Here is a 23735-nt window from a genome sequence, read left to right as displayed (position 1 = left end):
CGAACCAATCAGAATGTATCAACTGCCCTAAGCCAATCCAAGCACATTACTTCCCCATAGCCAATCAAAATGAATCATACGGCTTTCAACCTATCAGAACACACTTGCGGATCAAAACCAATCAGGACTCACCGTATTGCTCTAAACCAATCATTGTATTTTTCTCAGCCAATCGGAACGAATCACACTGCTTTCAACCTATTAGAACACACCTGCTGATCACAACCAACCAGGACACAACGTACTGCTCTAAACCAATCATTGTATTTCTCTCAGCCAATCAGAACAAAACATACTGTTTTTAACCAATCAGAACACACTTGCTGATCACAACCAATCAGGACACACCGTACTGCTCTAAACCAATCATTGTATTTCTCTCAGTCTATCAGAACAAATCATACTGTTCTCAACCTATCAGAGCACACACCTATTAGCCGAGTTAATCAGAGCAAACTGCACCGCTCTACGCCAATCAGAACAAATTGTAGCGCTCTCAACAAGGTACTGTACAGATCACAACCAATCAGGACACACAATACTGCTCTCAGCCAATCAGAACACACTGTACAGCAGCTCATGATCAAAATGTTTTCTTGGACTTTCATACAGAAAACCTTCTGTCAGAGGAGCCTTCTGGTTCCACTGGTGGTACAGAAACCCTGGAGATTCATGCAAAAGATTTGCTAGCTCACCTAGTTACCCATGTCTGCTAATGACCTGTGCAACATGAGCCATGATGTCCTGAGGAACAGACACAATTTTAGAACTGAATGAGAAGGACCTTGAGAGATGACCACTGCACTGACGCTTCCATGAGTGCTGGTGGAGAAGGTACATTGCCTGACAACAAGATACCAAGATGTTCTTCATAGAATGGCATATCATCAAATCTAAGCAGTCTGGTCCCATAACCATCATGGAGCCCATACTGGCGAAAGCAAAGCACGTCCAGGAGGCTCCTTGTATGGAAGACCTCTCAGGTGCATAGAAGTGTGTTGGAGGTGCATCCTCTTTAGGATGTTTTCCCATTATATTTATTTCTTTTATTTATTTATGAGGGTCAGTGTGATGGTTGGAGATGTTTACCAAGAACTTATGAGCAGCTAAATGTAACAGATCTAAACTGCATAGATAAAAAAATCGGATATCTGTAATTTACATCGAGGTCCGGAAACTTTCAGACATTTCGTTTTGGGAATATTCTGGTGGACCTTCTGGTGCAGTGTGTGATATCAGATCTTGCTGGTTTGAAATTCAGTGGATAATGACTAAATAATAGTGTCCTATCTGTAGATATTTTTCTCCAGGAAGTTTCAAGTTTCAAATCTCTCAGTAACTCACAGAACTGGGTTGGACCATGGTGGTCTGATAAAAGGTCATCAACCTTATGTAGGATTGAATTTGATTGTTTTTCAGGACTTTGTTATCTATAATTTACAGTCAGATTTCATCTACTCAGCCTTTACTATGGATTCCTGCTTTGTCATTTGTCTGGTATGAAGTTTTAAGGCGGAGTTACAGACATAGGGGCGGAGTTCAAACGGTGCATGTGGGAGGACAAAACATGCAAAACAAAAAAAAAGTCGCATCATTCTGGCAACCCGGTCAATCAAATTTTTTATTGTCAGAAAGCAGCAGAACGAAAAGGCAGCAGAGCTCAGAGACCAGGAGAACGCACACGAGAACATCATCTTCATCATCACCACGAAAACACCATCACTGGAATGTCACGGCTCTTCTTGAAAAGTAAACATGGATCAAACGACACGTGACGTCATTCTGATGGTTTTATGACGTTCTAACCTGGTGGAACTTTTAATGCGTATCCGATCTGCTTCTTTTTGGGAGTTTTTTTTTCTTTCTCCGGTTTCATTGTTGGATATTTTGCGCTTTTGAATTGTGTGTAAACAAACAAACAAACAACCAACAAATATATTTACAGGTTCGGAGTGGACGTTATGCCCGGTGAGAACGAGACCAATTCATGTCGGGAAACGCGGACGGTGGAGAATACCGCGAGCCCGGCGATAAGCGCGGTCATGTTCGCGGTGGGCGTGCTGGGCAACGTGGTGGCGCTTCTGCTGATCGAGTTGCGGCGCCGAAAGGAGCGCCGGCGCCGCCAGCGCGAGCACCAGCAGCGCACCTTGTTCCACGTGCTCGTCACCGCGCTCGTGGTCACCGACCTGGCGGGCACGTGCCTGTCCAGCCCGCTGGTGCAAACGGCGTACGCGCTCAACACCACGCTGATCGCACTGGGCGAGAAACGCAGCGCGTGCGACTACTTCGGCTTCGCCATGACCTTCTTCAGCCTGGCGACGCTCGCGCTGCTCCTCGCCATGGCGTTCGAGCGCTGCCTCTCCATCGGCTTCCCGTACCTGTACGAGCGGCGCGTGAGCGCGCGCCTCGGCTACGTCGCCATCCCCTGCGTGTACGCGCTGTGCGCGCTTTTCTGCTGCATGCCCTTCATGAAGTTCGGCAGGTACGTGCAGTACTGCCCGGGCACCTGGTGCTTCATCGACATGAAACCCAAAAAGAGCGGGGACCGCGTGTTCGCCAACGTCTACGCCACCGTTATGCTGCTCATGGTGCTCGCCGTGGCCGCGTGCAACTGTTTTGTCGCCTATCACCTCGTGCTCATGTACCGAAGGCGCTCCGTGAGCCGCGGCGGGTCCTCGGTCACGCGCAGCCGGAAGGACCGCAGACCTTTTTCTCTCTCGGAGGAAGTGGAGTATCTCATCATGTTAGTCGTCATGACGGTTGTATTTGTCACATGCAGCCTGCCCTTAATGGTAAGTGTCAAAACTGTCATTAACGAGCCTCCCTAAACACGCTTTTTCCAAACGTCCACGTGCGTTTTATCATATCGGTTTATTATAATGTAGTTAAGTCAAGTCAAGTCACTATGAAGTCAATACCAACCAATGAACTTAAATCCAAATCTCAATAACAAACAAAGCAAACCTGAGAGCCTCTTGAATAATGTGGCAAATATTTGCATAGTTAGATTATGTCTGAAAGGCATTAAGATGACTTAAAAAAAAGTGGCACACACTAGGAAAAGTTCCCAAAATTACAGATCTCATTCCCAGATTCCCACAAACTCAATTATGGTTGATCTGCATCCCCTAGGCAACATCATCCTGCATCTACTGCAGTCCATTGTGGGATTTCAGGGGGTTTAGAGTCTGAAATAGGTGCACAAACTGCATTAGAGGTTTTTGTTCTCCTCTTTGAACACTCATCACACTGCTGCAGGACATCGTGGGATTTCAGTAGAGCTTCCTCGCCGTTTCATTGTGCACGTTTTTTCAATCAGGGCTGGAACAGACAGAATAAATTGATGAAATGCGTGCAGTGATATTTTTTCGAAGCCTTGGAGATTTCTTAGAAGTCCCAGGATGCTCTAACCATGGAATCATGCATCAAGTCAGAGTCGTTATTTTTAGGCTGATTTTGTTTTTGGAGATTTGGATTCAACCCCAAGTGGCTGCACAGATTGGACAATAAATAAATGAAGTTAAAAAAAAACTCATGGTGGGCTGTGATACGTGTTGAAAACTATATAAACTGAGTTTATATATATATATATATATATATATATATATATATATATATATATATATATATATATTGATATACTGTATATGATTAGGAATCTTTGAGAAATTCATAAAAAAAAAAGGTGATACGGTTTATTGCGGATCGGGAGACATGATAAGGAGTTTAGGAGTCCAAATTCAAAAACATACCCTTGAAGAAAAGCCCTTAACCCTTCCTTATCTACCCCCAGTGGTATTTAAACAATGTTGCTCCCTGACCTCAGGTTGCACGGTTCAAACTAGTCAAACTTTGTAGAGCATGCATGAAGCTACGTGCAGACGTACACCCACACCCACAATCGCACCCACATTCACTCACACACAAGCACAGACGTAAACCATTGCTTTTGTTGTGCAGCGCAGACAGGGTGGGGGAGTCTGGAAAGAAATCATGCCTTAGCTGACCTCCAACCCTTTTCATCCACAGTCAAAAGGAGTTACACTTTCATTAGGAGAATTATTAATATTTTAGCTTTTAACATAGAATGAGAGAGGAAACCTGGCTTAAGGGGAAAGTTTTCACCCTGCCCTTTTTTCATACACACAGGGTGCATACCTGTGCGATTATCTTATTATTTTAACTCGCTGTCCTGGAAGAAAAAAAGAAAAACAAGAATGAGAAAAGATCTTATTTGCTTAAAACTTATCTTAGCCAAGAGCTGAATTGTGTCTTAGTGGTCCTTTTGTGTTTCCCCGTGTCGGAGGATTACAAACGAAGCTCCAAATGGGAATCAAGATTAAATTATTTGTCTAGATCTAAAATCGCTGATAAAAAACAAATTGTGAATGACGACGCCTTCATTTCTTTAATGAGTATAATATCGAAAGGATGATAGCATAAGCGGCTTGTAATTTCTTTCAGGAGCATTAACACACACACAAACAGAAAATAGCTCAATTCTTCATTTCCTTTATTCCTTTAATCAGACAAAGTGCAGTCATTTGAAATCTCAAATATGATCAATGCTCTAACGTGTGCAATATTTCCAATTTCACAATCCTTATCGTTCATTCTGGAACCGTTTGTGCAAATGATGAATAATATGGTACAAACGACTTTTTCTAGAGCAACTTTTCCAGACAGTCTAGTGTGTGTGGAGGGGAGTTGTTTTGCAACGAGTGTTCGTAGATTGCGGCATGACATTGTAAGAAAAGGACATGTTTAATGCCATATTGTTTTTGCTTTTGAAAAGCACATAGTAATCCATATGAACTTCTTGGAGCGAAGCTAGAATGTTCAGTGAAGGATTATACCCAGCCGCCACGGCTTGCTCATCAGGAATAAATGCACATCATTCACCCAACTGTTGATTTCTGTAAAGCTGCTTTAAGACAATGTCTGTTGTGAAAAGCGCTATAGTAATAAACTTGACTTGACTTGACTTGATGAATGCAAAATGCATGGACTTGCCTCGAGGCCGGTTTTGTTTCTGAGGGAAAAGTAAATGCTTCAGGGAAAAGCCATAATGAATCCAAACTACTGTTTTGTACTGTAGCATAGCGTTGCAGCGTTCCATGTTAAATACCTGAATACAGTTATGTGGAGGGAGTCCAAGGCTGCCCAACCAACCACCTACTTACTTACTTACTTACTTACTTACTTACTTACTTACTTTAGTAGTGGTTAAGTGGGCCTGCAGTGTTCCATTTAAAAAAAAGTAAATACAGTAACATGCAGGTAGTCTAAGGAGGCAGGTTCATCTATCCATGCATCCAACCATCTATCCATCTATCCATCCATCCATCCATCCATCTATCTATCTATCTATCTATCTATCTATCTATCTATCTATCTATCTATCTATCTATCTATCTATCTATCTATCTATCTATCTATCTATCTATCCATCCATCCATCCACCCATCCACTGGTTAAGACATGGAACTTCGAAATAGAGGTATTAACAAGTTGTCGTTCCTGGGCCCTCAAGCACGGCCCTCAAAACTGCTCAGTTGTTTAAATGTCAGTCACTCTAGTGTGTACCAAGTCACTCCATGCCATAAATACAAAACTAAGAACGTCAGAAATCTGCTTGGAACGTCATGAATTCAAATCCCGGCACCACCAAGCTGCCCTTGCTAAGCCATTGAACAACCCTGAACTATTCAGATAACTGCAAGTTACCCTGGGAGTGAGAGCGTCTGCTAAAATACCGTAAACGTACTGAAACCTGTTAATGATTCAACCGTACTATAAATAGACTTTATATATGCATATCATTATTAGTTTTGCTGATCATTAAAAGTTGTTCATTAGACAGGTGGAAACTGCTCAAGGCTGTAGCCAGTTTTCATACGACGTTGCATTGGCTGATGGACACTTGGAAAGTACAACCAAAATGCTAGCAAAATGTAGCTATTATATAGTAAATGAATAATTCAAAGAAATATTCACAGTGGCATTATTAGGATGTTTTTGATTAGCATCAGCGCAAGCTATTTGTAAATTCAGTGATTACAGACTCTTATGGTAAAGAGGTGAACGAGATTGTCGTGCGAGATATTCGGTAATTGTAGATTCAGTGTTGAGAAACGCAATCGTGGAATCTCGTATACAGTTGCTTATTTTTAATGCTGATTGGCTGAGATGCAGAGCTCCTCTTACACCTTCATTATCAGTGGTATCACAGGTTCAAGGAAGTATTTTTTTTTTTGTTTTATTTGTTTTATCTTGTCTCAGCACAGGGAAAGTTGCTCAAGCGTGTCCAAGCGCTCACGCATAGGTGCCTCAAATGGAGATTTGATCACAGGATATGGTGCACAATCTGTAAACGTACGGTCTGATACAAGAAACTGGCAGCAATTGAATACTGAAGTTAAGTGCCTTCTGACTTCTAACGCATGGCCCTTTCACAAACCAGCCTTTATAGTGCAAAAAAAAAAGAATAAAGATTAAATAAAACCCAGACCTTCTTTGTCTCGGGAAGTTACAGCTCTACCTCTGCCATGTTAATCTGTATTCTATGGGACCCTCAGGACACGGCTCGGTCTCCATAGTGTTGTGATACATCATTCACGTAGCAGCAGTGGTGCCGACAAAAACGGCAGTTTAGTTAAGAGAAATAAATCTGCATAGAAACATTGGTCACTTTCTAAATAATAAAAGTTTAGCACATCTACTAATAATTCTATATAAATAAATAGATTTGTCAAAAAAACGATGCATCGTGATACAAATGCCCACTTGTTTCTGATGCACACTTTTTTAAAATCGATGCGTCACATCGAAAACCTTTTTGCCGATTCCATAACGTGTATGTTTTAGTCGTCACTTATTGAGGAGTCTGATGGCTTGTGGGAAGAATTGAAATACGTGTCACCAAGTTTCTTGTAGTATCAGTATTATTTTCACATGTTTCCAGGCTTCTGTACCGTTTTGTATTGATTTTGTGAAATATTAATAATTAGAGCTTAAAAGCTTCGAGCTCAGGACACCGCCCCCCCCACACAAATCCCCCCCCCACCCACACACACTCACACAAAAGCTCGAATTACGATGCATTATATGCGTGGGAAGTAATTTATAAAATCGCAGCCCATTGAAATCAAATTTGAACGGCAAATGATGCACTCGGAGAAAGCGAAATCTTGTCTGCTTTTACAGTTAAAAGCAGTGAACCCATTTTCATTCCAAAAAAACACTGATGTCTCATAATATCTGTGATTTGAAATGTCTTCTGATAGCCATTATTTTTTCTCATTGTTATCTCTGTTAGTCTTGTAGATTACCACATAATAAATTCAGACACTTCAGACACCAATGGTGTGACAGGAAGAATATATTTTTATCCATTTACCTCATTTAAGTATTTATTTTTTTTAAGTATGTGTACTTTATCAGATGATTTTCATGTCGGTAAAATTAATTTCACGCCATCTGAACGTGTAACATCTTTTTTCTGTACTCCAGCACAGTTTGGAAAAAAGGGTAGTTTCTCGCTACAAAGATCATCAGCCTGCAACTGAGTATTTTTCTGAATTTTCTTTTAAAGAAATGGACAAAAGATTAAATAGACAATTTTTCACAGACTCCATTGCTCATATTCACCAAGGCTGAAGGTTTACTGAATAGTTTAGCTCGAAGGATCAATTACATGGCAAAGGTTTTGCAATCCGATTTCACAACAAACAGCTGCACCTTAGCGGCTTGAATTGCTTTCGAATGCCAAACTCGTTCTTTTTTTTTTTTTTCATTGCCGAAAGCTTGTGTGAAAAGCCAAAAACCACGTTCCGGCAGCACTGTAGCACTTTTTGTTTCGGATTACGTCATGCTGAGAGTGTGTGCAAATATGAGCACCGTGGATGACTAGACCGGACAAGATGACTTGTTGAGTCTGATTTCCGGTAAGTACGTCGGAAGGAAACATTTCCTCGCAACGTCTTTGTATCCTCAGGAGGGAGCACAGACTCTCAAGGGGGACAGAAAGACATTAAGCCACGATGGGGTGGAAGAAGCAACGATCAACTATTACTTTCACTGCTGGCACAGGTTAATATGACTAAGTAAGACTCATTAATGAGTCACGCGTCGGTTTGGGACGTGTGACAAACGGTAAAAGGTTCATCAGATATGTACATGAGTGCGTCAAAGGTTTTAAGTCGTATTGAAATGTCGTGCAAAAATGCTACTTCCCAGTAGAGCATGCAACTAAATGACTCCTGGCCCCTCACAAACTCAAACACACATATGCAGCATTCTCATGACACTAATAACCTTTAGATAACCTTTTGAAATGTTCTAAAGTCAGCTGAATGCTGCAGGGAAAAGTATAGATTATTATTAATGATCAGCTCATTAATCTGTATATTTTTATTTGGAATTATCTCCAAAACAAATTAAAAAAGCTTAACAGAAAGATTTATTGATTTAGAAGTGACAATAATGAGACAGAACGTTTTTATTTAGCTCTGTTTAGGTGGACACCTGAGCACAAGATTGGTATGTGCTTCTTGAACATCCCATATTTAGTCCCCATTTGCTGTTATAATAACCTCCACTTTTCTGGAAAGATGTCTTACTAGATTTTAGAGTGCGTTTGTGGGAATTTGTATATAAACCATATATTCATGGATCCGGCTTTGCGCACAGATGCACTGCATGCTGGATTAGGTCTTGGTCTCTTATCTTATTGTATGTAACTTTGTGCTAACAGTTTGGAAAAGAACCACAGTATAGTATAGGAAACACAGTATACAATATATATTAGACTATTACAATGAAATTTGTATTCCGTTAATCCTCCAGCAGACACTGTGCGCAAGCATCAAGTGTGCAGTGTGAACATGCAAGACATGCAGAAATAGACTTATGACCATAAAAGTCAGGTGTCCCAATACTTGCCATACAGTGTGCATCGTATTGAGCTTGCTACACATGAAATGCAGTATGCTACGTCCAATATAGTAGTTCGAGAGCTGTATTTTTTTCACCTCACATGTTCTGTAGATACATTTTCCACCTACAATGTTAGCTGCTGGTATCTGCTGCTAGCGAGGACATTTTAAGGTCTTTCATCAGGTTATTTTAGAAAATGAGGAAGTGAGAACAAAACTTCAGCACTATTTTAGGTACAAAGCTTAAATATATCAAATGTAGAGGTGTAACTGTATACAAAATTAACGCCTCGGTTTTAAAGTCACAGTTTGGTTAATTTTCTATAACGTTCGGGGGAAGAAATGCAAAACATAAAAAATGCTTGAATTGCAAAATGCCTGCTTGGTTAAATAATACACAATAATACAAAAGCAAACAATTATAAAGATACAATTGAATAAACCAAAATAAATGCAATATACCTTTTTGTTATATTGATTTAATTGAGTAATCGGTTAAATAGGGACAAATTGAATTGATTCAAATTAAATAAATGAAAAACATTTTTTATTATAGTTTACATGTTCGACCTCGTTTATGTAATATAGATGTTTGTGTTATATTCACATCTAACATTTCATTTTCTAAAGATATATTGTACTTTATTGTAATATTTATTTCAGCCTACTTTAATAAACGCCTTCCATCCTTCATTTATTCACTTCCTCGATATGTGGAATTGTCAGGATTTTCTTCTTTTAAGAGAAATTCTTGAAGCTGTATATAAATCACTAAAGAATCTGAACCGCTAGACGTGAAAACGTTGGCGAAATTCCGGGCCACAGTGACACTGCGCTCTAGTTTCTTTTTTATACCCCTGGCATTGTGTTTTTTTTCAAGTTGTTTAATTATCATTAGAAGAAAAACAGTGACACTGCGCTCGAAGTCAGAGGCGGAGACTAAACTTGCCATTTAATTTGTTTGTTAGCCCTGTACCGAAACGGGAATGCGTGTACCGTTACACCCCTTTTTAAAAAAAAATTTCTAAAACTTTTCAAATGAGAATATCAATGAACAATGGGATTCTTTCAGAAACACACTTGAACCAGAAAGCCACGACTGACCCCCGTACTCTCTGACAGAATATCAATCACAGCCAGCTCCGTTTCAAAAGGTAGCGACTACCACACAAGTGCTAAACTGAAACCAGGCGCCACGTCTGACCCCACAGTAGTTTCATGGCATTTAAAATGTCAGGAGTAGGCTAGGTAGAAAGGTTTAAGTGGGAATTGTTTTATTGTAGGATTAAATGAAGATATCAATCAGTGTCATTACAAAAGATTCTGACTATTTCTCCAAGTGCCCTTAAAAGTTTTAGATTTTTTTAATTAAATTTCATGGGAACTTTTTGTAGTGTTGAAAGTGAAGACAGTTGCCAGTGGGATCAATGAACACACACACACACACACACACACACCAGAAGAGAATATCAAATCCAGATGAATCCATTACAGATTATCACCAAGGGCCCTGAGTGCATGACTTCGAAAAAAAAAAAAGAGCTTGTTTTAACTAGCGTGCTAAAATGGCAGCTGTAAAATGGCATGCATAATGACACAGCCTCAGGCACATAGTGCTTTTAGGGAAGGGCGTTTTTTTTTTTCTTTCTAGCTTTCCTGTTACAAGAACACCTGGTCTACTTCATATTTTAGTCATCAACCCTTAATGAATCGGATTTACCCGAACGGAAAGGAGAGAACGGCAAGAAATTCACACCAATTTACCTGCTAATGACTTTCCTATGAAGGTCAAGTGAGACTAGAAAAGCAACCCGAACAGCAACCTGGTTCAATGTAGAAATGCTAAATGGAATCCAAGTGATGGTCATAACGTTTTGCTGATATTTTGATGGAAATTCCAAATATCACTCCTCCTCAAGGGCCAGGTGGATCGATCTGAAAGTATTAATACTTTTAATGATAGTTTTCTATGGAGACTCGAATCCAACAAAATAACCATCTTGTTTGGGAAGTCACAGCGAAATACAGTATGTGTGATGGATTATACTCTGTATGGCCAAAAGTTTGTGGACACCCGATTCGTATATGCTTTTTGAACATCCCATTCCACATTTACGAATTTGCGAATCATAATAATGTCCACTCTTCTGGGAAGATGTTCCACTAGATTTTGAAGTCTGCATATTTAGATTGGGGGCATTTAGCTACAAGGACGTACGTGAAATCAGATACTGATGTTGGTGAGGAGGCCTGGGGTGCAGACAGCATTTCAGTTTATCCCCAAAATACTCAGGAGGGTTGTGGTCAGAGTTCTACAGCAGGCCACTCCATTCCAACTGTATGGAGCTGGATGTTATATGGAATTTTATTGGTGGTTGTTTCTTAGGAAGAAATGTCCATTCCGCAATAGGATACAAACTACGGCAACAACCTGGTATAGGGCATGGCAGGGCGAGGTTCTATATAACCTTCTTGTAGCGAAGACAGAATGTTAATGATGGATTAAACATTAATAGACTATTAATCATTTTACTCTGAAAACTTCGAATCATCTTTCACACCATGATCCTTCTAATCATGACATCGATCTTACACACCTTCCTGACAACCAATCAGCATTCGCCTGACAGCTGGTTGACACACAGAACTATACATACGATCAACACGCCAATAATGTTCTCGAAGGATGACACATGAGTCACATCTGTGCTTCTCTGCACGTCACATCACGCTAACTCGTCCCCCCCCCACACACACCTCCCTTGTCTTTGCTTCAGGACATGCTAACATGCTTTGACGCACACAGCGTAAATAAATCAACATACACACACACACAAGCACAAACAAAATAATCTTGTTACAATCACAAGATATAATCAGGAGCCGATTTTATAATAACCCGAGCATCGTGGAGGTCCGGACTATTTCCCATTTCACACACACACTCATTCATTAGCTGACTCATAGCAACAGCAACCTGAAAGGTAATTATCATGAATTACAATATACAGTATAATTTATTTGGATATCTCAGATTTTAATTATATTATATTATTATATTTTTATTTTAGGGGAATCTGTTCAGCTGAGGTTTTTTTTTTTTTTTTAAACGGTTGTGGGTGGAGAGACAGGATTAATGAAGGTTGTGGAGGGTTGAAGGACAATAACTAAGACTGAACGTCAAAAAAAGACAATGATGTTAACTAGCATTTAGACATTGAATCGAACTTCCGTTTCTAGAGCTGAATATTTTTGTAGCCAAAAAATAAAGAAAAGAAAGTGTTTCCCTGAGGCCCAGGGATCCATCAGTAAAGGATTTTTAGAACAACAATAAAGAAAACCCACACGATACAAAGTATTGTGAGGAAAATGTTGTCATTTTTTACCATTGTTTGCATGAACAAACTTGATCGGGTCACGAGGTCGCGTGAAGATTTTTTTTTGTTTGTTTGCTGCTAATGCAAAACAGATTTTCGTCTCATTGTGCACATCTGGGAAACCTCATAAACGTAATTTCTTGACAGACTATTAATGCCTTAACCTAATAATAATAATAGTGGGTCAAAACAATCACGCACCAAAAGCAGCTCATAAACCTGAAACAACGAATAGCAATCTGGTCATTCGGGAAGTATTTCCGGACAGAAACTCTTCTGGACCAAAGTTCCAGCTGTGGAGCGGAGGAGAACTTTTATTCGCACAGACTCATTGTTTTCTTAACAACGCTCCCACATTTCCAACACAGCGAGAGCTTCAGCCTGAGCAGGACACGTTCGCCCTGTTAGGTGTAAACGTTGCAGCTTTCAGCAGGAGTAATTGATCGGTTGACACTGTTAGCACTGCTTTAGCGTAAAGTTTATATTTAAGTCTGCGTTAATGGCGCTCACATGGAGAGTAACATCTGGTTCTTAGACCAACGATACATAAATAAGAAGCAGTTGGAGAAAAAATGTTATCCTTTGCAATAAAATCAAAGGGCAAATGCAAATGTTTATTTAAAAAAGTAGATAAAGAAGTTTATTTAATTCAAAGTAAAGTTTTATTTGGCACAATAACATTTTATGATAAAAAAAAAAAAAAAAGATTCTTTCTCATAATAAATTCTGGTATCAAAATAACAACACGTAGTTTAATCACATGCACTGTCATGGCTGTTAGATAAAAATCTACTTATATTCTTCCCCGTATTAATTGTATTGTAGAAATTGGTGGCTAAATAAGCAAGAACATATTTAACTAATATATTTACACTCAATTATGTAAGCTCATGATCAATGTCTCAGCAGTAGGTTCAAGAGTTTTGGACCAGATCAGATTTAAAATCTAAAACAAAATATTTGCATATTAAAATGTAATGGCTCAGAAAAAATATTCTCGACTATGATTGTTGTAAGGCTGGAAAATATAACAAAATAATATTGATTGATTAAAAAAAAAAAAGGTATTGCAGGTATTGTGGCTGATTTGTCCACCTTTTTAGGTTATTATTTATAATTTAGATTCTAAATTGGACCTTTTTAAAAGAAAGTAAAAATTGAGGCAAAAGAAAAGTCCTATATAAATATAAATAAAGAACAGAATCTAAATAGAGAAGTTTATGGGAAGATTTTGCAACCGAGTCTCTTGGTGTGAAAGTTCTCAGGTGTGGTTGATTAGTAATCAGGCGAACTGTTGTTTAGATGTTTTCGGTCGTCCGATGTCCATATTTATAGGCGGCTGTGAAGTTTTGCTTGACAGTTAATTTATTTATTAGCATTTCTCACAAAAATTTTTGTTGAAATTAGAGACAAAATTGTTAGTAGTTTATTATTAATAATTAATATAACTTAATAAATAATTCATAAACTTTTGTGTTGCATAAATTAGTTTATTAGCCTACCTACATATTCTAATGCATCAATTGATGTCTTAATATAGACATAACAAAAATGATAAAATTGTAGTCCATAATTGTAGTGTACAGTTGTGCTCTAATTCACACACATTTCTATCTTTTCTTTTGTTGTGTCCATCATTTCTAAAATTCGTAATATAAAATGAAATATAAAAATGATTTAGATAAAATGATTGAAAATAACAAAGTACTGAATATATTGTAGTAATGTACAAATTTCTTTCGAATAGCACAAACTATAGTGAATATAGAGGACGTGCAAGATTTGGAGGAGGATCTTTCCTGCATAAAATATGTTTTTTTTGGAAAAAGATTATATTTAGGAATGCCAAAACATCCTTCATTACAGAATTACTTAGTTTTTTTTGGTTCTCAGGCAAAAATGAGAGGGGAAAATGTTAATGTTTGCAAAAAAACGTGGAAAAAATGTAATGTTTATCCAACTGAATAGATTATGAAGGGTTTGACATGCAGGAGGAACAAATTTTGCTGAGTATGAAAAGTTTTATTAACCGTTTTCTTTTTAGGATTTGAGAAATAAAGCACCCTTTTTGTTTCGCATAATTCTGCTTTTTAAAAGCTGAAGGACCTCATGAATCATTGTCTTGCCTGATCTGAATTTTTTTTTTTCCTTTTTTTTTTTTTTGCTGACTAAAATAAGCTTGCTAACCCTCGCTCCTACGCTCGCTGATCTGAGTAATGAGATGTCACTCCCAAGATGTTGTAATGCCCCTGAACCCTGAGGTCCTGTGTCAGGATATTGTGTATGGGGAGGTTTTTTTAGACAGAACGCAACTTGTCAAATTGTCTCGGTAGCCTTGAATACCACATGAAAGACCACTACTATTTCTGATTTGAAAAGGAGGGGTTTATTTTAGTGGCAAGCTGCCAGTGATCACAGAGATACACAGCATCAGAGAGACCTCTGATATACCGGGTCGTGAAATGTCAAACATGGCTACGATCACGAAGGGTAAACTTCATCTCCACGGCTCAGACATCACGTGTCTGAGGGTGCACAACATCCTGTAAACACGTCTGCTTGCAAACTTTTGTAGCTGCACGGTTCTTCCGGTTGCTGCCCAGCTTACAGTAAATTAAATGAATAGATCCTAATCAGTTTATTGATGATGGTAAAGCCTGGCGAGCCTTGCAAATATCTCCATAATGCAGTTGCGTGATCAAGCAGACGTTAATTAAAGCATCTGTGATCATAAAAAAATTGAAGCGGCATTTCCTGTAGCACAGGGCCATGTGACAATATTATAGCGTTATATATGGTATACAGATTACATATATATTTCATTGTAACGGCACAAATTTTATTGACGTGTGATTCATGCAGCGCGCATTTCTGTTTGACCATAATTAGAAAAAATATAAATTAATATAAAAGAGGCGAAATTAAAACCTTTGTTGTAACACGCATTTATTCACGACATCTTTTCGTTACTCAGGTATAAAAATAGATCAATAAAGTCCACCGAAAAATAATTTTTCATCACTAAACATTTGTTTTACTGACGCGCCAATTCTCAAATCAAGCACCAAAATCCACCACGATGCACACATCCGGCAATTAAAACCGTCCGTGTGGAAACATAGCAAAAGTTCAGTTTGGTGTCCTTAAGATTTACATAATTTAAAACACCACAATTACTTTCAAACAATTAGAAGAGTATTTTTACAAGCTGCCCTGTCATTTAAAAATGTAAACAGTAAAGTAAAACTTGATTAATTAAAGGTAGATTTAGAACAGATAAAAATGTTCGATTAAGTTGCGATTAATCACGAGTTAACTCAGGTGACAATCATTCGATTAAATATTTAAATTGAATTGAACTATCTATCTATCTATCTATCTATCTATCTCTATCTATCTATCTATCTATCTATCTATCTATCTATCTATCTATCTATCTATCTATCTATCTATCTATCTATCTATCTATCTATCTATCTATCTATCTATCTATCTATCTATCTATACTTTTCTGAAATATTGACTATATTTTGATAGCATTTACATAATCTGATTGGAAGCAACTGCTCCAGCATGCCAATGCCCTTGAGAACAAATCCAGCTCCATAAAGATGTGCTTTACATGGGTTGTAGTGGTAGATCTCCTGCTATCGAGCTCTGACCTCAACACAATTGAACACCGTTGGGATCAGATGGAACGCTGACTGCATCCCAGGCCTCCTCACACTTCATCAGTACTAACGTTTACTCACACCTTGTGCCTGAATGAGCACAAATCTCCACAGCAGCACACACACAAAAAAAACCTAGTAAATAGATCTTACAAATATTCTTAGTGAAGATTATTGCAGAAAATGGGGACTAAATGCGGAATGAGATGGTCAAAAAGCACACACAAACCTTAAATTATTAATCCCATAACATTTTTATGGTCGATACTAACGTTTGTGTGACCTTTACTTAAATTGCGCTTTTGTGACCTCTCTTTGGTTTCTTTTATGAATTCTTAATAATCTAACCAGCCTATATATAGATATAACGATATAACTAATCAGCTCACAATCTCTTTGGGTGTTAGAGCAAAGAAAACACTCAAACCTGCTCCGGAGGCTGACTGCAAAAGTGATGTTGTCATTAGCTACTGTCTGTTGACCCATGCTTACTCTGGACATTTCTTTATTGTTGTTTGACTGGAATTAACCAGGAACGGTAGCAGGATGTTTGGCTTTGGGGTGGTAGAATAGTGTATAATTAGATTTCCAGTCAGGGTTTGATAGATGTCCTGTACATCTTAATTATTATTATTATTATTATTATTATTATTATTGGAATAATTAGCACATCTTTTTTAATGATAATTAATCATAATAATTAGTAGTAGTATTTTTCTATTATTATGTTAATTATTTCTATGTATTCTTTATTTACAGTCAATACTAATTAATATAAGTAATATTATGCTGGTAATAATGAATAATTATTGTAACTATTATTTGTTTTTGGTTCATTTAACTTGATTAAAGCATGTTGAAGGGTTCAAAAACGATCACATCGGTTGTTCGGGAACAAATTGCGCCAACATAACGTGGAACTGACGTCTTTGAGTGAAGTCAATTCAGTCTGCTGTTAATATTTTGTAAATTGGTTTAGCAGTAATGGGTTCTAGGTGTGTTTTCTAGACGTGATTTAACCTCCAACTGTTAATGATCACAGTAGAAATCAGCGCAGATATAAAGCAGTATGTAGGTCGCATAGACACATGGCACAACAGTGGCAATGCACAAGCACAAAAAAATCTAAATCCAAGTTTTAGTAACTTGTCAATTCTGTGATCTCATAACTCACATCCTTCTTGATACCTCATGCACTTCCCAGACTTAAGATCAAGAGAATGGAAATAGGAGACCATTTTAAATTTTACAGCATATTGTAATTGAAAGTAAAATTTGTTTTATTGAATAGAAGTTGAAGTAGAAACACATGGCTGCCTCAAAACCTCAAAAAGAAACTCAAGTATATCACCAGATAAGCAATTTGCTACACAACGGTTTCAGGCCCACCGAGTTCTACAAAAAAGTACATTTAAAATTAAATGCTGCGTACTTAAGAAACGATTATTGCTTATTTCAGTAACAGTCGATCACAAATTACAACCAGTTGGGTTTTTTTATTTTTTATTTTTTTTGACAACTATGCAGGTTAGTAGGAGAAAATAGTAGCTGTTTTATAAAGAGAGCAATTATGCTGAGAAGGCACTTTCACTTCTCACTTTTTTTTTTTTTTTTTTTGAGTAAAACATTTTATGTACAGAAAACAAAACTTATATGGACAGAAGTTTGTGGACACCTGAATAGTATGTGCTTTTTGAACATCCCATTCCACATTTAGTCCCCATTTGCTGGTATAAAAACCTCCACTCTTCTGGGAAACTCCACTAGATTTTGGAATGTGCTTCCAAAATATGACATAAATAACTCTATAGAAGGCCACTTAAGATCTTTCACTCCAAACCATGTAGGCCATATCTTTATGGAGCTGGCTTTGTTCCAAGGCACATTGTCATGCTGGAACAGTCCCGAGTCTCGTAGTCCATATACAATTGTGTGCTTCCATCTTTGTGGTAACATTTTGTGGAAGAAGCACATATGCCTGGACAAAATAGTTATATAAGAATGAATACCGTTTATTTTTCTGCACAATATCACCACGTATTAAGTAGAGAGTTTTTTGTAGTTATTGACAAACAGTGAGAGAATCTTTACTCCACACACACACTTTCCAACCAGGTACGTAGGATTACGCTCATGCTTTCGCCACAAGTTCTCATTTAACACAACTAAATTAAAAAAAGGAAGGTGGGACGGCATGTTTTTCTGAAATGTAGTGAAATAAAAGGTACAATTTAAGGCATATTACACTAACAATAAGAAGAACCATTTTAGATTGAGTAAATAAACACTCTGATAAAGTACTCACAGAAAAACCTACAAGTGCCTGTGTTTCTAATAATAACAGCACACAGCTGGCTGCACCACTGCACGGATAGCAAGAGATGGGAACTTAAATATATCATTTTGAAAGCGCACCCTGATAGTAGTCAACCACAGGCTCATGAGCAATACTGAAACTGAGATGAAATACCACAGAGAGCTGAAAGCTTTTCTGAGCATGCTTTCTGACAGGTTTGCTGTCCCAGCATATTCTTTCTACTTTTGTTGATGCACCTTCTATGAAAGTTTTTCTTGAGGATGGTTCTCTACTACGTCTGGTTCCTCTCAAGGGTATTTCCTCAGGTCTCCCTTCATCAACTCTTGAATAACTGAACTGAATGTTATTGAGTTTTGTAGTCGTATAAATATTGCCTTATTCAATACAATAAGCTAATATTGAAATGCACATTACATGGACAAAAGAATGATGACTCCAGACTCCAGCAATATGTGTTTCTTTCACAAACTGTTACCACAACATTCGAGGCACACAATTTTGTAGGCAACTCTGGATGTGGTGGCATGAAATGGTACCTTCACTTGAAATTGAAAACCTATTAAGATATGGTGTACATGGGCTGGAGTTCCAAAATCTAGTGGAACATCTTCTTAGAAGAGTCGATGCAATTATTACAGTAAATGTGGACTAAATGTGGAATGGGATGTTCAGAAAGCACACACCAACCTTATGGTTCTGGTGTTTCCAAACCTTTGTCATATATATAGTGTGTTGGTAATTATTGTATTCATTATACTTTTGTCCCACATTGGCTATTTTGTTCTCATTTTACTTTACTTACATGCATTTTGCATTTTTTATTAATATTATATTATATGATATTATTAGGTTTTCGTATTGTTTCTAATGAAAGCTGTTTATAATTACATTTCAATTCAACTCTGTTCATTGACACTTTTAACACAGCTCAATTTTTCCTACATTACCCACAATGCCGTTCGACTACTTACCGGTAGTTGAATTTTTGAATTACATGAGCGATGCGGCGGCACTTTATTTCATGTACTAGTAATACTAGTAGTTCAAACGTAATAAGTTTCTGTTTGAAAATGCATATTTTCATCATTTTTCCATCCACACTGAGCCAACGAAAACGTAGCTTCTTCAAAATGCCCTCCAAAGTGGCTACATCTGGAAATGCAGTTTTCACGTCGCAGTGTGGACTGCGAAAATGGAGGCTTTTGAAAATGCATTTTTAGTCGTGGCCGCGACGTTTCAAAGAAATCGAAACATTTAACTTTTTCCTCAAACAACGATGTTAGCATTTTCAGACGTTTCTTGAAAATGTTGAAAACGGCATTTTAAAATTGATCCGGATTACAGACGTAGCCTTGGGCTTTTATGGAATCTGGCTCAAACACTCCAGTCAAACAAATTGGCAGCCTAAAGCTTGTAGAATTGTTTTTATTTCAGTAGTCCTAGCTCCATAGTTACCTTCTTTGCTCTTGCCTGCTGTAACTCGCTGCACCTGAGTCACTGTTGTTAGATGTGGATTCACTAAACAATTTTGTGAGGCCTCACACCCCTCATGCGTTGTTGTACAATAGTCTTTTTATGGAAATTTGTACAATGATATGTTTAATTGGTAAAAGTCACAATATTTGTGTACATTTAAAATGTAGAAGAGCGAAAAATCTAAAGTTCCTTATGATTAACGCCATATTACTCTCCTTTCCAGATCCGAGTGTACATTAACTCGACGCTGGAAGGCGACGGGAGCAAGATGGACCTTATCGTGCTGCGCTTCATCTCCATCAACCCTATCATTGACCCGTGTGTGTTTATCATTCTCAGCCCCTCAAGGATACGTTTCCTCTTGGGGGCGCTGTGCAAAGCCGGAAACAGGAACTCGATTTACAGAACTTCACTGGCCAAAAACTCAGAAGGGCAGCAGGACCAGTGCCAGAACATCACTGTTACCACAGAGATTTCACGCCTCAGCAAATCGGCTCAAATGATCTGACAAAGGATTGTATGTGAAACTGAAAAAAAAATATATACATAGATATATGAATGTATAAGCCATAGGAAGCTTCCTTCGTATTGGGATTCCCGGATGCCGAAACTTCAACAACAATTCGGATTGGAGGATTTGAGTTTAGAAGCTAAATTTGAATCCCCAACAGTCAAAGAGAGACACGGTCGCTATGGTAACCAAACTTTGGAGGGGTTGTAGCTGTTGTTGTAGTTGTTGTTGTGTTATTTGAAACCACTAAATGTTTTTATTGAAGACTGAAATTGTTCAGCTCTTTAAAAGAGGAAAAACAAACGACATATGACCGACAGCATGAAGTATGTTCTAGATGTATTTTGAAGGCATTTCATGTCACATGACCACCAGAATAACGTTCCACGTGTCCTGTATGGTGTGCTACTGCTGGGAAACCATCCTGGATGGACAAATGGACTTTCCACAAAGGTGATGTGTGTGTGTGTGTGTGTGTGTGTGTGTGTGTGTGTGTGTGTGTGTGTGTACATCACCCGTATGTTGTGCTTAATGGCAAATTTAGTGGAACACATGGTAGTGTCACAATGTGCGTCTAGATTTTTGTGGGGAAGATCAGTAATGTCCAGACGGATCGTCAGGACATAAAACGGTTTAATTGCAGTGACACTACGTCACACACTCTCATCTGTCATTAAGCTCTCATTTTACTTGTGAATGTCATTTATTTAACTTGTTCATACCACATATACAGTATATGGACAAAAAGTTTGTGGACAACTGAAAATAAGATTTATATTGGGCTTTTTGAACATCCCATACCACATTTAGTCCCATTTTGCTGTTAAAAATGGCCTCTATGTCTCTGGGAGGATGTTCCACTAGACCATGGAGTGTGTTTGTGGAGATTTATGCTCAAGGTGTGCAATAGGGTTGAGGTCAGAACTCTATAGTAGGCCACACAATGTATGGTTTTTCATTTTTATGTCAAATGTATGACGTGTCTGTATAAATCCATGTGTGTTTTCAGGAAGCTGATATATGGGTTCAAAAAGTGTACCTCGTTTCATGTAGTACTGAGATTGCATTTGCACTGAGCTGTGAAAGAAAAAAATAATAATGTCAAGCTTGTGTGGTGTTTTTTTTTGTGATTGTGCTATTTAATACTATGTATGAAAGCATTGTTGTGAAACTATGGGTCAGGTTCATTTGACTTTTGGCAGCAGCATTTAGAAGAGTCACAAGGCAGAAAAAATACATTTGATATTACTTTGGAAGTGTAATATTGTGTAATTTTAGTTTTACTTCCAGGTCCACCACAAACAACACCCTCTCTCGCTGAAACTGAACATCTGTTGATGCTGGAGGTTTTGCAAAACAATTCTATTTATTTATTTTTTTCATCCATGATTCATCCTTCTGAGGGAAAAAAAAAAAAACAGTTGAAATGTGTCATATGTGATTTTGCTGTTTTTGTCAACATATTCAGGACCAAATTGTCTGCCTTTCCTGCAAAACAAAAGTCAACGGAATGAGTGTATCCAGAGGTAGAAGAGTGCAATTTTACTTCAGAGGAGAATAAACAAATAATAAACTATTGTCAAAAGTCGAATAAAGAGAGTCTGATTCTTATTTACTCTATAATTAAAGCTAGTTAGCTAACATCTATGAAGCAGCATGACCAGGATGATCCACTGCACTACTGCAAATTGTATATGCTGTATATAATACATGCACTGGCCACTTTATTAAGAATACATGCAATTTGTGTAGATTTTCAGTCAACCAAACGCATACAAGAGAATGGTCAAGAGCTTCAGTACAAGTATATTTACTTTTACTTAAGTATGTTTTATTTGAAGTATCTTATAATGAGTAAAAAAATTAATAAATACAAATAATGCAAGGGGGAAAAAATCCTCCATGGGATGGGCGGAGAACAAACTCGCTAAACTCACAACAAGGTAAAACTGGCAGCTTATAAAAACTTGACATCAAGCATGTTGAGGTGATCTAATAATATTGATGTCCTTAGTTTACAAAATTGTTGTAATGTTGTGTACTAGTGCGACATTTTGGTTAGAAATCTGCTTTTGGTCTGAGAGATCTTGAGTGTCCTGTTATACAGCTCTGTGGTATCTCCACAAGCACACTCTTGTCAGCTTGAACGTTCAAAACACACATATAAGGTCCAGTGTGTACAAAATGTTGTCCATATCGTGAAAAAAAAAAAAAAAAACCCACCAATGAATTTACTATAATGTTCCACAGACTCCATAAACTCATGGATAAAATGTATGAGATCCAATATATGTCCAGCATTTTAAGCATAGGTTTAGGGTTTCCTTTTGTTTTATACTTTTCATAGATTATTAGCAGAGTCCTGCATGATCTTCACATCAAAGCTCGTGTTTCACGCACAGAAACAAATAACGGGTTTTGGTACTCGTTGTTGAGAAAGCCGGATGTACACGATTAGACGCTTAGGTTTTGAGGAATTAGCTCAACTGGAACGAGGCTCTGGAGCAATCGGTTGATTCAGCATGGCAGATGATTGCGATAGCATGTGGATGAGAGGCGTGAAGCAGAATGATGAAAGAGTTTTCACAGAAAGTAAAGAGTCATGTGCGGGCAAGTCCAACTTCCTGAACTGTTATTCTTTCCTAATTCTTCGAGACGATTCCATCGCTAATCGCTTATGTAGCAGTAGTTTTGTTTTCGTGAATAAGAGCTTCTATAGGGAGAGGTTTTATAGTTGGTGAGTGTTTCTGGTGTTTTTCGATTTAAAACAGGTGGGAAGTCTTCTTCAATGTCACAATCATCATATGGCCCCGGAGTCGAAGCATGACCTTGCTTTTAGTGAGGGAAGGGATGATATATTCATTCAATCTTATAAGTCATAGCAATATTAGTGAATTATGTGCATCTGTGAGCTCACATATGTTTTGTGACATAGCATGAGCAGCAGCTAAAAATAATGAAGACAGTTGTTTGGCTTCACGTGTCTCAAACGTGTACAGTGGCCTTCACCCTCAGGAATGCCGGGTCGTTTCTTGACGATTCATTCGTTTTGAACGAGTGAACAGTCGAAAACCTCGGATTTATCTGTAATGAATAAGTATCCAGAGGTCATCCAAATGAAGACAGATCACGTTTTTGAGTCTGGATCCTCCCAAGGTTTCTTTCTTAGAGTTTTAGCAAACTAAGCCGAGAACGCAACCAGCTGGGGGGGGCGCCAGTAAGCCCTTGCCATCACCTATTTAAATTATTTACCTGTTTTTCTGAGTTTAATGGACAGTATATTTTTACATATTCAAATTCAGGCAATGATTATTAAATGTGTTTAACCTTTTTTATGAAAGGTTGCGAATGATTTGTATGGTTTGGGGGTGGAGCATTGTGGTGTGAGGGCGGAGCCATGAGGAGGTGACTAAAGGAGTATAGCTTAGAGTGGCAAAAGCTAAAAAC

The 23735-nt window shown here is 38.0% G+C and overlaps 1 protein-coding gene across 1 annotated transcript; it reads left to right on the top strand.

The window, feature by feature from the left end:
- The first annotated feature begins 924 nt into the window (after positions 1-924).
- Positions 925-21879, top strand: ptger2a (prostaglandin E receptor 2a (subtype EP2)). Its single transcript, XM_046855244.1, has 2 exons — positions 925-2792; positions 20001-21879. The coding sequence occupies exons 1-2, from the start codon at positions 1962-1964 to the stop codon at positions 20283-20285; spliced, it is 1116 nt and encodes a 371-aa protein (XP_046711200.1). The 5' UTR covers positions 925-1961; the 3' UTR covers positions 20286-21879.
- The last annotated feature ends 1856 nt before the right edge of the window (positions 21880-23735 follow it).

This window comes from Silurus meridionalis, chromosome 8 (genome assembly GCF_014805685.1).
Source record: "Silurus meridionalis isolate SWU-2019-XX chromosome 8, ASM1480568v1, whole genome shotgun sequence".
Taxonomy (NCBI): Eukaryota; Metazoa; Chordata; class Actinopteri; order Siluriformes; family Siluridae; genus Silurus; species Silurus meridionalis.
The sequence above is the reverse complement of the archived record's forward strand: the minus strand, read 5'-3'. Positions and strand labels throughout refer to the sequence as shown.

What these genes read in the sequence shown, in the direction of transcription:
- ptger2a (XM_046855244.1), top strand. Translation starts at nt 1,962, where the DNA reads ATGCCCGGTGAGAACGAGACCAATTCATGTCGGGAAACGCGGACGGTG. An exon ending in CATGCAGCCTGCCCTTAATG is followed by an intron (nt 2,793 to 20,000) that starts GTAAGTGTCAAA and finishes TCTCCTTTCCAG; the next exon opens with ATCCGAGTGTACATTAACTC.